General features: G+C 41.7%; 1 protein-coding gene across 1 annotated transcript; it reads left to right on the top strand.

Annotated features, from left to right (window-relative positions):
- The first annotated feature begins 504 nt into the window (after positions 1-504).
- LOC111184101 (olfactory receptor 4D10-like) lies at positions 505-3,550 on the top strand. The gene is made up of 2 exons (XM_022592285.2): positions 505-512; positions 2,538-3,550. The coding sequence occupies exons 1-2, from the start codon at positions 505-507 to the stop codon at positions 3,505-3,507; spliced, it is 978 nt and encodes a 325-aa protein (XP_022447993.2). The 3' UTR covers positions 3,508-3,550.
- Positions 3,551-14,349: the final 10,799 nt, after the last annotated feature.

The following is a 14,349-nucleotide window of genomic DNA, read 5'->3' as shown; positions in this document are numbered from 1 at the left end:
CATTGAAAATTCGTCACAAACGGCATAACCAGGCATTTGACTTCCCCTCCCTGTCCAATAATATTCCCTTTTCAATTCTTATATGAGACCTGAGGCTGAGGGATTTGTACATAAGGCACAGTGAAAGAACCTTGAAGATGTGATTCTTTGAATCTACCCTTTTTTTCTTGAAAGGGGAGAAAAGACACTAAGATATTTACTCCTCCAAAGGGCTTTACCTTCAGAAACAAAATTTCCAAGAATTAATGTCACCAGTGTCTTGTTCTGCGCTCAACCTAAGGACATACAATTTGTACTTGGAGTTTCAGGATCAAAGGAATGAGGTAAAGACATTCAACTCCTAGCTAAGGTTAAGGTTACGCATAGTGAAACTGAGATGTCCTTATTGATTTTGTAAAAATAGTTTGACTTTAATACTTCTCAGTTGTATTAAATGTTTCAGAGCCAAGATGGTCTTCTCAGTGACACAGACAGCAAAGGTGGGTGTTACCAATGGGAAGAAAGATGTCGTGGTAAGAAGAATGCAGAAGTGTGGTCCATTCAGTGTGATTCTCAAAGCCCTTTCTGCCAAATGCTTACCTTCAGACAGACTTTATCAAACGTTTTTGTTATACAAAATTAGAATATATATATATATATATAGTCATAGATATAATCATATATATATATATGATTGAAGGTTTAAAAAAATAGTTTCTTTGTTTATTTTCATCCTATTTCCATCTCTTCCTTCCCTTCAACCAAACATAAATTCATAATATATTCCATATGAAAACCAAGAATAACATTATCCCTTACTAAAGGATAGTGGTAAAATTAAATACTTTTAATACCTCTCCACATAGAGTAAGCTCAAAAAATAGTAGCTTTAGTTACTGTTGAAAATCATGACATCTCCTATCACCTCCTATCATATGTCCTGCTCCACCCAATTCTACTTCTTCTCTTCTCATAACACATTTCACACTTGATCATGTATTACATTCATCAATTTACACAATCATTCATTTCGTTAGCCTGAAAACACTTTGACAATGTAGTCCGATTTATCTACATGCATCTGAAGATTGCAATAAATGGTCACTTGCTAAGTATAAGGAGAAACAAATAATGATTAGAGGGGACTTCCCTGGTGGCACAGTAATTTAGAATCTGCCTGCCAATGCAGAAGACACGGGTTCAAGCCCTGGTCCGGGAAGATCCCACATGCTGCAGAGCAACTAAGCCAGTGTGCCACAACTGCTGAGCCTGCGCTCTAGAGCCCATGAGCCACAACTACTGAGCCCAAGTGCTGCAGCTACTGAAGCCTGCATGCCTAGAGCCTGTGCTCCGCAACAAGAGAAGCCACTGCAATGAGAAGCCCGCGCACCGCAACAAAGAGTAGCCCCCGCTCTCTGCAACTAGAGAAAGCCCGCATGCAACAACGAAGACCCAAGGGAGCCAAAAATAAATTAATTAATTAATTTTAAAATAATAATTATAAAATCTCCTGAGAATGCTTTATAACAGCTTACATAAAATTGGGCATTATTCTAATAATACCAATGTCTCTTCCTGCTGTGTGATTCCCTCCACTCTTTTATCTTTGATCCACAAAAGGAAAGAGGCAGAGAAGAGCATGCCTGATACAGTACGGACCACCTCTCAGAAGTGGCTCACTATCTTTCTTCTCTCCCCCAGGCTCAAGCAAGAATCACGTCAGTTATACAAGATGAATATGTTCTAGAGATTTTTTGTAGATAACTGTGGCCACAGTTAACGATACTGTATTGCGCACTTAAAATTTTTAAGAGGGTAGCTCTCATGTTTGTGTTTTTACCACAATAAGAAAAGTTATGATATTCTTTGAGATTTGGATTTACACATTGTTTCAATCTGTTTTCCAATAGCAAATTTTAAGTATTTTTAAAGAATTGTTAAGTAAATTATCTCATTAGTGTAAAGTAACCACAATGACAAGTTACCTACACAAAATAAGAGGCTGCAATTTTATGAAATTCGGCATAAAACAGCCAAGAGCAAGGAAACTGACCCATGCACAGCAACACTGTAACCAGAGACAGAAGACAACTTTTTTTAGCAAGTCAACAGAATATTTGCTAATAGGAATATTCAACTTGTAGCCTATAAGTCCACAATGGCTGGAGCCGTGTCTTACTTATCTTTGAATGCAAAGATATGGTTTGAATACCAAAAAAACTGCTTCAGACAGCTCTTGACATCAATAAATTTGTATGAAATTAAAAATAATAATAACATTTAAAAAACCAAAATAAATTAATTAAATAAAACAGACTGCAAATGTCACTACTTAACACAAACGTTTATTCTTTCCAAAAATAGATTTATAGGAAAAGAAGTATTGAGTGATTTCCCATGTGATGATTTGATTGGATCCCCAAACTGATTGCAATCTTAAAAATGTGGACAATTCAACACATTGCGAACACTGCAGCCACACGAGGAACGCCTGAACTGCATTCACAGGGTTTAAGAAGAAAACAAAGTAAATGGCTGAGCACTTTCGTATGAAGTAGCTTCAAAGAAAACAGAGCAAAAGAGGATGAGTCCATAGAACTGGGAAACTGCACCAGGGTAAAAGAATTTATTTTCCTTGGCCTAACCCAGAATCAAGGACTGAGCCTGGTCTTATTCCTTTTCCTGCTTTTGGTGTATGTGACAACTCTGCTGGGAAACCTTCTCATCATGGTCACAGTGACCTGTGAATCTCGCCTGCGCACCCCCATGTATCTTTTGCTCTGTAATTTATCTATTGCCGACTTCTGCTTTTCCTCCATCACAGCTCCCAAAGTTCTGGTGGACCTTCTGTCCCAGAGAAAGACCATCTCCTTCAGTGGCTGCTTCACGCAGATGTTTTTCTTCCATCTTATTGGCGGGGTGGATGTATTTTCTTTGTCAGCTATGGCATTGGATCAGTACGTGGCCATCTCTAAGCCCCTGCACTGTGTGACCATCATGAGTAGAGGCCGATGCATTGGGTTAACAGTGGCTTCCTGGGTGGGGGGCTTTGTCCACTCCATCGTGCAGATTTCCCTCTTGCTACCCCTCCCCTTCTGTGGACCCAATGCTCTTGGCACATTTTACTGTGACGTCCCCCACGTCCTCAAACTCGCCTGTACTGACATTCTTATGCTTGAGCTGCTGCTGATTTCCAATAACGGACTGCTCACCACGCTGTGGTTCACTTTCCTCCTGGTGTCCTATATGGTCATATTATTATTACTAAGGTCTCAGGCGGGGGAGGGCAGGAGGAAAGCCATCTCCACCTGCATAGCCCACATCACCGTGGTGACCCTGCACCTTGTGCCCTGCATCTATGTCTACGCCCGGCCCTTCACCACCCTCCCCATGGATAAGGCCATCTCTGTCACCTTCACTGTCATCTCCCCTTTGCTGAACCCCTTGATCTACACTCTGAGGAGCCAGGAGATGAAGCCAGCCATGAGGAGAATGAAGGGAAGACTCATGCCTTCTGTAATGGAATAGAGTAAGACTCTCCAACCTCTTCATCAACAAGGACCCCTTTCATTATTTTGCCCATGGAGTCATATTTATATACTCAGATATATTGTCAATAAACCAACTACACTTACTAGGTAACAATTTATTTTGCACTTTAAGTTAATAGGTTGATGGTAACCCAAGCTTCTGGTGAGCACAATGTATCAGTGTTATAGGATTGAGTTGATTGATGTATTTCCACTCAAAGACCAAAATAACAACGTGCCAATCATGAAAGATATATGGCAGGTAAAGACACTGACTGAATCTAACCCCTTTTTCAAGACGTAAGTAAATAGAAGAATACAGTGGTTTTCCCCATGTCTTATATCGAGTTAATTACAGAGATAAGTCTTCAGATACTCAGTCAATTGCTCTCACCTTATGAATGTAATTTATTTCATTACTGGACCTGTCCATGCCAAACTGCAATCTTGTTCTAGAAAGATCTCATGGTCAGTGCCTCTGAGATACACATATATGAATACATGTGGCCTATCACAGATTAAGAAATTTCTTCCTGCTTAAACTCCTTATGGGCTCGTAACCTAGTGAGAATCTCAAAGGTACAAACCGTTGTACTCTTGCATTCCTATCAGGAATGAAGAAGCTTGGGAAGATTTCCCATAATGGCCTCCAGGGATTTATCTTATGCAGAGCTAGACATGCCACATTCACGTTCTTATGATAAGTTTAGACAAAGACAGACAGAACCTCAGGGATGCTACACAAACAGCAATCCATTCTCATTATTCAAGAACTGGTTTTCAGTTGCAGCCTCACCAGGGCCAATCTCAGATTGGCTTCACTGTTGACGATTTACGTTTTTCCTACTGGAGAGAGAAAGAGGAGGTGGTAAAGAAGGTAAAACTCTAACCAGGCTGTCTATGTTGCACTCTGCTAGTGTTTGTGAAGAAGGAGTATAAGCTAGTTCTTGTGTCTGGGAAAATATGATTAAAATTAAAGTCAAAAGTAAAGCACTGTGGCTGAAAGCTCTAACTTCAGAGTTATACAGACCTGGGTCCAAATCCCATCTCTGCCATCCATCAGCTATGTGATCTTGAGTTAGTTAAATCTTCACAGGTCAGAGTTCACGTATACAAATGTACGTATACGATCCATCTTATAGAGTTGCTGTGAAGGTTAGGATGAGATGGTATATATGACACACACAATGCCTGGCAGATAGTAAATGCACTGTCAAAGGCAAATGGGTCCATTAAATTTTTTTTTTTTTTTTTTGCGGTACGCGGGCCTCTCACTGTGTGGCCTCTCCCGTTGCGGAGCACAGGCTCCGGACGCGCAGGCTCAGCGGCCATGGCTTACGGGCCCAGCCGCTCCTGCGGCATGTGGGATCTTCCCGGACCGGGGCACGAACCCGCGTCCCCTGCATCCGCAGGCAGACTCTCAACCACTGCGCCACCAGGGAAGCCCCCATTTAATATTTTTATACTAGTGTTTGTATTTCTCTCTTTTCCAAAATGAAAATACCTTGATTTTAAAATTATGCTTATTACATATTTCTTATCTAAAATGCAGAAAGTTTAGAAAGTGTAAAGCAGTTAGTTAAAAATCTCCTAGGGCTAACTGCTTTCTACATCTCGTGGTAAAAACCACAAATGCATCCATTTTAATATGATCCTTTTTGCTCTGCCTGACACATTCTATCCCCCATCATCCTGTTATACTCTTCTCCTATGTGGCCCATTTTCATCATTATTAGAAAAAGAAGAAAAAAAACATGATGTGCAAATGATGGGAATGTACATTGAATTCAAAGCACCTACCATCTTAAAATTTCTAGCTTTCTGTCATTAAAACATGACAATAGGTTTTCCTGTTATTTATACAGGTTGAAGGGTCACCCTGAAGCTGATAAGGTACAGCACAGGAGAGTTTCATAGCAAAAGAATGTAATGGGTCAAGGATAAACCTTGGCTTTGAGCGTAGAGATGAGGGATCAGACCAAGAAAGCAGACTCGGGGTGGGGGGGATGGAAGGGAGTCCCAGGGGAGTTAGCCAAAAGACAGTTAGTGTTGAAGACAAGCTTAACTTACGTCCCTCATTGGATCTGGGCTAGCCTCACAAGGATCCATTAACTAATCAGCTCACTTGCTTGTCATTTCCTGCCACCTGATCAATCAATTCTATTGATAACTTTTGACAATATTAATCCAGCTTGCCAATTCTAAGAATAATCCTCACTTGTCAAGTCACCACTCATAGGGTTCTGCTACATTTGCTCGGTTAGCTCTGGTCTCCAGACTCCCTAAGCTTTTCTTTATGAAACTGCCTATGAAAAATGCATACCACAAGCCACTTTATAGTCCATTTCATGCACATGGACTCTTCCTTTCCTTTCCTTCCCATCTCTCGAGACTCACTCAAGTCAGTTTTATCGCTATGTTGAAACTGGATGGCACCGAAGACCTATGGAGTCTGGATCACTGTATCTCAGAAGCATAGTCCCAAGGGAGCAGGAACTCATGAACCCCTGCCACACCACTGTCCCTGACACTTCCTCAAACTATGTATAAACACACAGTATAACCTGATTCAGTAATTCAGAAGAAGGGGAAATCAATTGCATCTCATTACACAGAGATGTATCATTTCTCTGGATGACGTAAAATCACAAGCTGAGCTGCATTTTTCCCATTTAAATCAGTTTTTATTGTTGTTTAAGCTCTGCTGCTAAGAGCCATAGAAAATTCAACAGACTCTGGGAGTAAACATAGCTTTCAAACTACCCTTTCCTACCTCACTCCCTTGAATCAAACATTTTAACTATAAACATCCCTGGGTACCCATGAACCTAATAACATAAAATAATTCTGAAGTAATTAAATTGATAAATATCAAAAACTGTTACCATGCTGCCTCCCTAGGTTCTAAGTGAGCCATGGATCTCAGAGATGTAGATTAAAATAATTTCATAGGGGCAATATATATGTCTCATTATACAGAAATTTCATGTATAAATCTACACCATCCAGCCTCTGAGAGCTACCCTGACAGTAGCCCCAGAGCTTTGATTTTTCTATTGTTGCCCTTTTATTTAAGCTTCATTTCATTTGCATGAAAATGAAAGCATTTTCATTTGCTTTGCAAGCAAAGCAATTTTGGTGAGGAGGAAAATTGCATGGTCCATGGTGTGGTTTAACACTACATGTTCTTCCTAAGCCAAGGAGGATAAAGCACTGTCTCATGTGCTTCCTCTAGAGAAAAGGATATGTTCTGAATGTGCACTAGTGTCTCTGCAGATACATGTGAGATGGGGCAGAGAGGGGGTGATGGAGGGGAAGAGAGAGAAGGAGGAGGGCTTGGTGACATTTTAATGACTCCCAAGAGAACACAATTGAATTGGCCACTCAGCCTCCACATTCATATTCAACAATATTCCCTTTGCTAATTCCTTTATGAGGCTTGTGGCTGAGGGACTAATAGTGGTGGCCAAGACACCGTAAGGCAATGTGCAAGAGTCAGAATGATGTGATTCCCTGAGGTTGCCTTTTCCCACCTGAGGGAAAAGTATAACAAAATCACTAGCCTTGAGGTAGGCTGTCCGTGAAGCATAGAATTTCCCCAAAACCTACTTCTAAGAGGCATTGAAGCATTGTAAGAGGATTGATTTATCACTTGGAGACTGAGTCAGTTAAGTGCTGATGTGCGAACTTCTGAAACTGAAAAGATGTTAGTGTTGATTTTTCAGAAATGCTGCAAGTGTATAGAACGTTCCTACTGAAACCAGAAGTCTTAATGAAGCAAAGAAAAGTGGTAGTTTTTCATTATTAGGAAGAGGGGAATTGTGCCTTGCAAAATACAAGGTCTGTTGGCCCCAGGAGGTATGATGCATTTCAGTTGGTAGGATGTTGAGGTATGAGTTGTTTTGAAGGGAGTCGAGAAAGTGCTGATACCCCAGGTCTCAGAAAGTGACTACTGTAGAAAAACAGCTCTTAAAGACAGCAATTCCTGAATTCAGTATATACAGGCTGGCCAGCTTTGCTTCTTAGCTGGGAATGGAATTTGTGGGGCTTTGAGTAAGGTGTTTTCATGGCTAGATAATCTGTGCACTCATGTGCTACTGAATATGAAAAATGCTCCTAAAACTTTTAGGGATTCAATCAAGAGTAGAGACTTTTCAGTATTGGGAAAGAGAAAATTGTGACATGGGAGATCTCTCAGAGATTCAACTCAGTGTAGAGAATGGAGCAGCATTCTTAGTAGGAAACTGGGATATGGGTGTAACCCTGAGTTTGCAGGTTCTTTCAAAGATGTTTAGTAAGCTTGTTTCTGAAGGATGGTCCCCTTTGGGGTGATTTCTAAGAAGCCCTCATGATCCTTCTTTTGACCTCGCAAGAACACATAAAACTATTTATTTTCTTTTTTTATTGAAGTATAGTTGATTTACAATGTTGTGTTAGTTTCAGGTGTACAGCAAAGTGATTCAGTTATACATATATATATTCTTTTTCACATTCTTTTCCTTTATAGGTTATTACAAATCTTGAGTATAGTTCCCTGTACTATACAGTAGGTCCTTGTTGGTTATCTATTTTATATATAGTAGTGTGTATATGTTACTCCCAAACTCCTAATTTATCCCTCCTCCCCAAATTGTATTTCTTTATCCCTTCCCCATCCCTCTCTATGTGCCTGTGTTTCAAAGCAATGTACTTAATCTTGCGGTTTCAAAGTATCCTTCCCGGGCTTCCCTGGTGGCGCAGTGGTTGAAAATCCGCCTGCTGATGCAAGGGGACACGGGTTCGTGCCCCGGTCCGGGAAGATCCCATATGCCGTGGAGCGGCTGGGCCCGTGAGCCATGGCCGCTGAGCCTGCGCGTCCGGAGCCTGTGCTCCGCAACGGGAGACGCCACAACGGTGAGAGGCCCGCGTACCGAAAAAAAAAAAAAAAACCTGAATAGAACAAAAGAGGTGGAGGAAGGAGAAATGTACCCCCTTATTCTTGTCTCACAGCTTGAGTTGGGACATCTCATCTCATCATTTACACCAGTGGCTCCCCTGGTTCTCAGGTCATTGAATTAGGACTGAATTACACTCTCAGGTTTCCTGGGTCTCCGGCCTGCAGAAGGCAGATTGTGGGACTTCTCGGCCTCCATAATAGCGTGAGCCAATTCTGCATGATAATTCTCTCTCTCTCTAAATGTGTATATATACATATATATGGTGGATATAGCTGATGTAGATATAGACATAGATCCTATTAGTTCTGTTTCTGGAGAACCCTAATACTGTCATGGAAATGTTATATAGAGGAAGGAAAGAAAATAGAAATAGTAAAGAAAAACAGGAGAAAGAAAGAAGGGAGGGAGAAAGCGCACAGGTGACACAGAAGCTCTTAATCTTGTCATGTGGTTTCCTGAGCAGAAGATTTGAAAACCATTCACTTATCGTTCCAATATACAAAAGAAAGATTCTAGAATAAGATGCTGTCATCAATTAAAATATTTCTATGTTCCAGCTTTAACCAAAGACTCCTTTGGGAATGATTTCTCCACTGTCTAGTTATGGTAAGTAGTTAGTGTGGGGAATTTTAGGATTCCGGGGAGCTGAAATCTTCTGTGATCATTATTCTGGACATGTATTCTTATCACTCCATGTTGTTGACATAGACACCAAAAATTAATGACAATGAAAGGAAAAAGGGGCTCTTATTCTTCTGTATGAATAAAAAGGAAAGTGCTGCCTGGGGGACTGTCGTCTTTAAAGGATTTTTCTAAGGTTCAAAGAGCAAAATGGGGGAAAAAAGAAATAGAAGAATTAAAACCAGAATCAGAGAAAGAACTACAGCAGGGCAACTGCATAAGACAAGAATTTGGGGGCTTCCCGGGGGCTTCCCCAGGGCTTCCCCAGGGCTTCCCCGGTGGCGCAGTGGTTGAGAGTCCGCCTGCCGATGCGGGGGACACGGGTTCGTGCCCCGGTCCGGGAAGATCCCACATGCCGCGGAGCGGCTGGGCCCGTGAGCCATGGCCGCTGAGCCTGCACGTCCGGAGCCTGTGCTCCGCAACGGGAGAGGCCACAACAGTGAGAGGCCCGCGTACCGCAAAAAAAAAAAAAAAAAAAAAAAGATATTGGAAATGAGGGGGGAGGGGAGGTAGATGGACTTCCCTGGCAGTCCAGTGGTTAAGACTCTGAGCTCCCACTGCAGAGGGCACAGGTTCAATCCCTGGTAGGGGAACTAAGATCCCACGTGCTGCACGGTATGGCAAAAAAAAAAGAAAAGAAAAAGAAAAGAAAACAAGAAATGAGAGGAGAGAGAAAATGGAAATCTTTGGGATTATAGGGCCTGGAACATGGAAGGTACTCAGTAAATATTTTATAATTAAATATTTAATGGATGAATGGTACCAACCCATCCTTTGTCTGCTATATTCCCTCTTTGTGTGAGAAGTTTGGTGGAAAACAAGGAGAAAATGCATTTCCCAGTCTTTATGATGCATCTGATTATGTATATTATTAAGACAACAAGCAAACCACCTGCCTAAAAAAAAAAAAAAAAAAGTAAGAAAGAAAAAATGAAATGGACTGAGACACACCCTCCTGGGAGTTCTATTTATTTTCCCTACGTTCTCGCCTCTTAAGGAGACAGACTGCTCTGTTTGTCCCCTATAACCCTTCAGGCAAAGATATTTGGGCTCTAATCCCAAGGTCTATGGAGATACATCTCCTCCCCTGCATTAGGAGAATTTCAAAACCAAGATGTGCATGTTTGCATACCCCTTCCGGTGTGTGTTCAATTTCTTAATAACACTCTAGGGAGCTGCATCCCAATAGGAAAGTCTGGCTACTCAGGTTCAACAATCACTTCCAAAAGTGTTCCCTCTGGGGATCCTTCCATTGGGGCTGAGAGACTGGTGCTCACGGCAGTGGCACCGTGGGGCAGTGTGTTAGGACCACTCAGAGGCAATTCTAGGAGCCTACCCTTTGCCTCCTATATCAGGAGAGAAGGTACTGTACCAACCAACCCCCAGAGGCATGTCTACCTTAAAGAGGAGTATTCCTTGATAATCAATCATTCCTAAGGTCAGTGTATGCAACCGAATGGCTAACACTGCTTCTTGGGTAGGGATTAGAGGTCGGGAGCTTTAAGGGAGGTTATTTTGTGACATTGGGGGCTTTTGACTATGTGCTTGTGTGTCTGACTATACGTCTGTGCATGTGTGCCCATGCACTACCAGTTTTGAAATATTATTGTGGATTTCAGAAATATTTTGAATGTTAATAATGCTCCTGAAAGGTAAAGGATGCTGTATATTAAAGCTAAAAACTTTAGTGATGCAGAGCAGAATAATTAGTCCTTCAGTATTAGGAAGGGAACTTGAGGAGCATAGAGAGAAGGTCAGCTTGTCAAGAGGGATAGGGGAACATATGCTTGGTGGACAATTGGGTTGGGGATTCCCTCAAGTTGGGGACTCTATGAAATTCAATAAGCCTGTTTTGGGGGGTTTTGGGTTTTTCTTTCTGGTTTTCTGTTTGTTTGTTTGGCCAGCTGTACGGTTTGCAGGATCTTATTTCCCTGACCAGGGATCAAACCTGGCCCGGCAGTGAGAGCCCTGAGTCCTAACCACTGGACCGCCAGGAAATTCCCAAGCCTGTTTTATTAGAATGGGTTTACCTCGGCCTATTTCTAAAGAAGTTCTTGAGATCTTGAACCCGTTCTTGCCAAAAGCAAGGTCAAAAGCAAACTTATAAACAATAGTCCTCTGTTTTCTCTTCTTCCTTCCTGTTGCAGACACACATACAGAGGGATTCTCATTTGTCCTCTCACCCTCCATCTTTACTTTCTTAGTTGTGCATGTATTTTGTGCAGGGAAGTGTACCCATTTTTCAGCATTTTTCAATTGCATTGGTGACTTGATTACTTTCACGACTAATTTCTGCACAGAACCTTGTGCATTTGGGTTACAAAGCCCATTCTCCTAACCACTACGGTAGACTGCCCCTGGAAATTCTTGATCGCAGCCGTTTTTCTTGCCACCACTAATAAGCCATCAGTTAACTATCAAGAAACAGTTGAGGTTTACAGTTAATTGAGGTTCAAATGTTGGTAAAAGCAATGGACGGAACACAGTCTTAGACTCGTCACAAGGTAATTGAGGGCAACGTTATTTAAAACAATTGAGTATTACAACTCCAAAGATGGGGGGGTCATAAATTGCGAATGTGGAATTAACAGATGCACACTACCATACATAAAATAGAATAAAAAAACAAGGATTTACTGTATAGCACAGGGAACTATATTCAATATCTTTTAATAACCTATAATGGAAAAAATAGAAAAAATGAATATAGATATATACATACATACATATCTCCAAATCACTTTTTTATATACCTGAAACTAACACAATATTGTAAATCAACTATATTCCAATAAAAAAATTTATATATATGTATATATATATATATATATATATATTTTTTTTTTTTTTTTTTTTTGCCACACCACGCAGCACGCAGGATCTTAATTACCCAACCAGGGATTTAACCCGGGGCCCCCTTTAGTAGAAGTGTGGAGTCCTAACCACTTGACCTCCAGGAAAGTCCTCCAAAATGTATATATTTTTTAAAAAGCTCTGTGGTGACCTAAATGAGAAGGAAATCTGAAAAGGAGGGGATGTGTATATACGTGTAGCTGATTCACTTTGCTGTACAGTATAAACTAACACAACATTGTAAAGCAACTATACTCCAACAAGAAACAATTTTTTAATTTAAAAATTTAAAAAAAAAGCTCCAAAGGTCTAGAAATCACCTAGATCAATGGATCCATTTAATATTGTTTACTATTGTGCAGAACTTGCCTACTTGCAAAGGGACTCAAGGCAGTGAAGGCTCCCATTTCACTCATGAAAAGACTGAACATCCTGGAGTTTACACGCCTTTAAAGATTCCACTATTGTTCCATGAAGGCCTCAGAGCTCAGATCTCCCAAGCTGGTATCTTTTCTCTGTGCCACAATGCTTCCCACCATAGTCCAACATTAAAAAAAAAAAGAAAGAAAAAGAAAAATCCTCTGTGCATTATCTAAAAAACTTCATGTGTTCTGATCATTTTCTTTTAAAAATCTGTAAAAACCATTTACTCTGAAGAAAATAACTGGCCTTTTTTTTTAAAAAATAAATTTATTTATATATTTGTGGCTGCTTTGGGTCTTCGTTGCTGCACGCAGGCTTTCTCTGGTTGTGGCGAGCAGGGGCTACTCTTCTTGTGGTGCATGGGCTTCTCATTGCGGTGGCTTCTCTTGTTGCGGAGCACGGGCTCTAGGCACACGGGCTTCAGTAGTTGTGGCTCGAAGGCTCTAGAGCGCAGGCTCAGTAGTTGTGGCGCACGGGCTTAGTTGCTCCATGGCATGTGGGATCTGCCCGGACCAGGGCTCAAACCCGTGTCCCCTACATTGGCAGGCGGATTCTTAACCACCATGCCACCAGGGAAGTCCCTAACTGGCCCTTTTAAAAACTAAAAATATTTGAAAAGGATGAGATCTTCTGGGAGTTATTGATGGATTCATAGATCACTGGGAGTGAGCTAAGAAAATTAGCTTTGTGTTGCTTGGGCTTCAAAGGAAAGGGAATAGGAGGAAAGTTAGTAACATAGAAGTTCTGTTCTGATGAGAAAATGAAAAATAAAGTACAGTGGGATCCGGAGAGCTGAGTCATGAACAGCAGGATGAGAGGTTGGCTTCAATACAGACAGAATACAGAGAGAAGTGGTACAAAGAAGTGTCAAAGGTGAACACAGCCCAGTGTTAGTGAAAACAATAGCGAAAAGGCTAAGCTCCAAGCCTATTTGCCCAAAACAATTGGGTGCTTTAAAGGGAGAATGAGGGGGACAAGCTGGGGCTCAGTAGAGCCAGAAAAGTGAAAAATTGCAAAGAGTTAGTCAGTGTCAGTGCGATTAGGCTGGTTGTGTCTGGGAGCTGGAAGTAATCCCCCCACGGAGACTGGGAGACAGAGGCCCCTTCCTTCCTGTTGATCATATTTAGAGGAAAGGCTCTCAGTCCTTGAGAGAGACACTTGTTAGTCACAAGGTATACATATTCACAATTACAAGGCCTTTCCCATAAATGCTCTAAGTAAAGGAGGTCAGCGGCCTATCTCAGATGTTGGCTGGAACAAACAGTAAATTCACCTGGCAGCTTTGTGCTTTCCCAGGAAGGCATTTTCATGGGGGTTTGGGGTCATCCTAAGGACACAGCCTTGTGCCGCCAGAGGCCATGCTACAGTCTGGTCACCTCTTGGTGCAGGTTTGGACAGAGTCATTAGGTGCCGAGATTCTGCAGTTCTCAGGGGCACAAGGAAACTTTGGGGTGATGGAGATGTTCCTTATCCTAATTGTGGTGATGGCTTCATGGGTGTACATGTATGTCAAATCTCATCAAATTGTACCTCTAAATGTGTGCAGTTCATTGTATGGAAGCTACACCGCAACAAAGCCGATTTAAAAAAAAAAAAAAGCTACAAAAGACAGTTTTGTTTTAAGCAGTCGGCAAAATCACAATAACCTGACGCCTGTCAACACCCGAACTGGAAATTATTCTAAATGTTTTCTTTAAAACAGGAGAAAAGCATCGAGTAGGATTTATAGGAAATGAAGCTTGGTAATAAAAGTTTTAAAAAAATTGTGCTCCTGGGCTTCCCTGGTGGCGCAGTGGTTGAGAGTCCGCCTGCCGATGCAGGGGACACGGGTTCGTGCCCAGGTCCGGGAGGATCCCACATGCCGCGGAGCGGCTGGGCCCGTGAGCCATGGCCGCTGAGCCTGCGCGTCCGGAGCCTGTGCTCCGCAACGGGAGAGGCCACAACAG

This window comes from Delphinapterus leucas, chromosome 7, assembly GCF_059928025.1.
Source record: "Delphinapterus leucas isolate spDelLeu-1000000601 "Yukka" chromosome 7, BTC_Dleu_Yukka2, whole genome shotgun sequence".
Taxonomy (NCBI): domain Eukaryota; kingdom Metazoa; phylum Chordata; class Mammalia; order Artiodactyla; family Monodontidae; genus Delphinapterus; species Delphinapterus leucas.
Note: the sequence above shows the minus strand (reverse complement) of the source record. Positions and strands in the feature narration are given on the sequence as shown.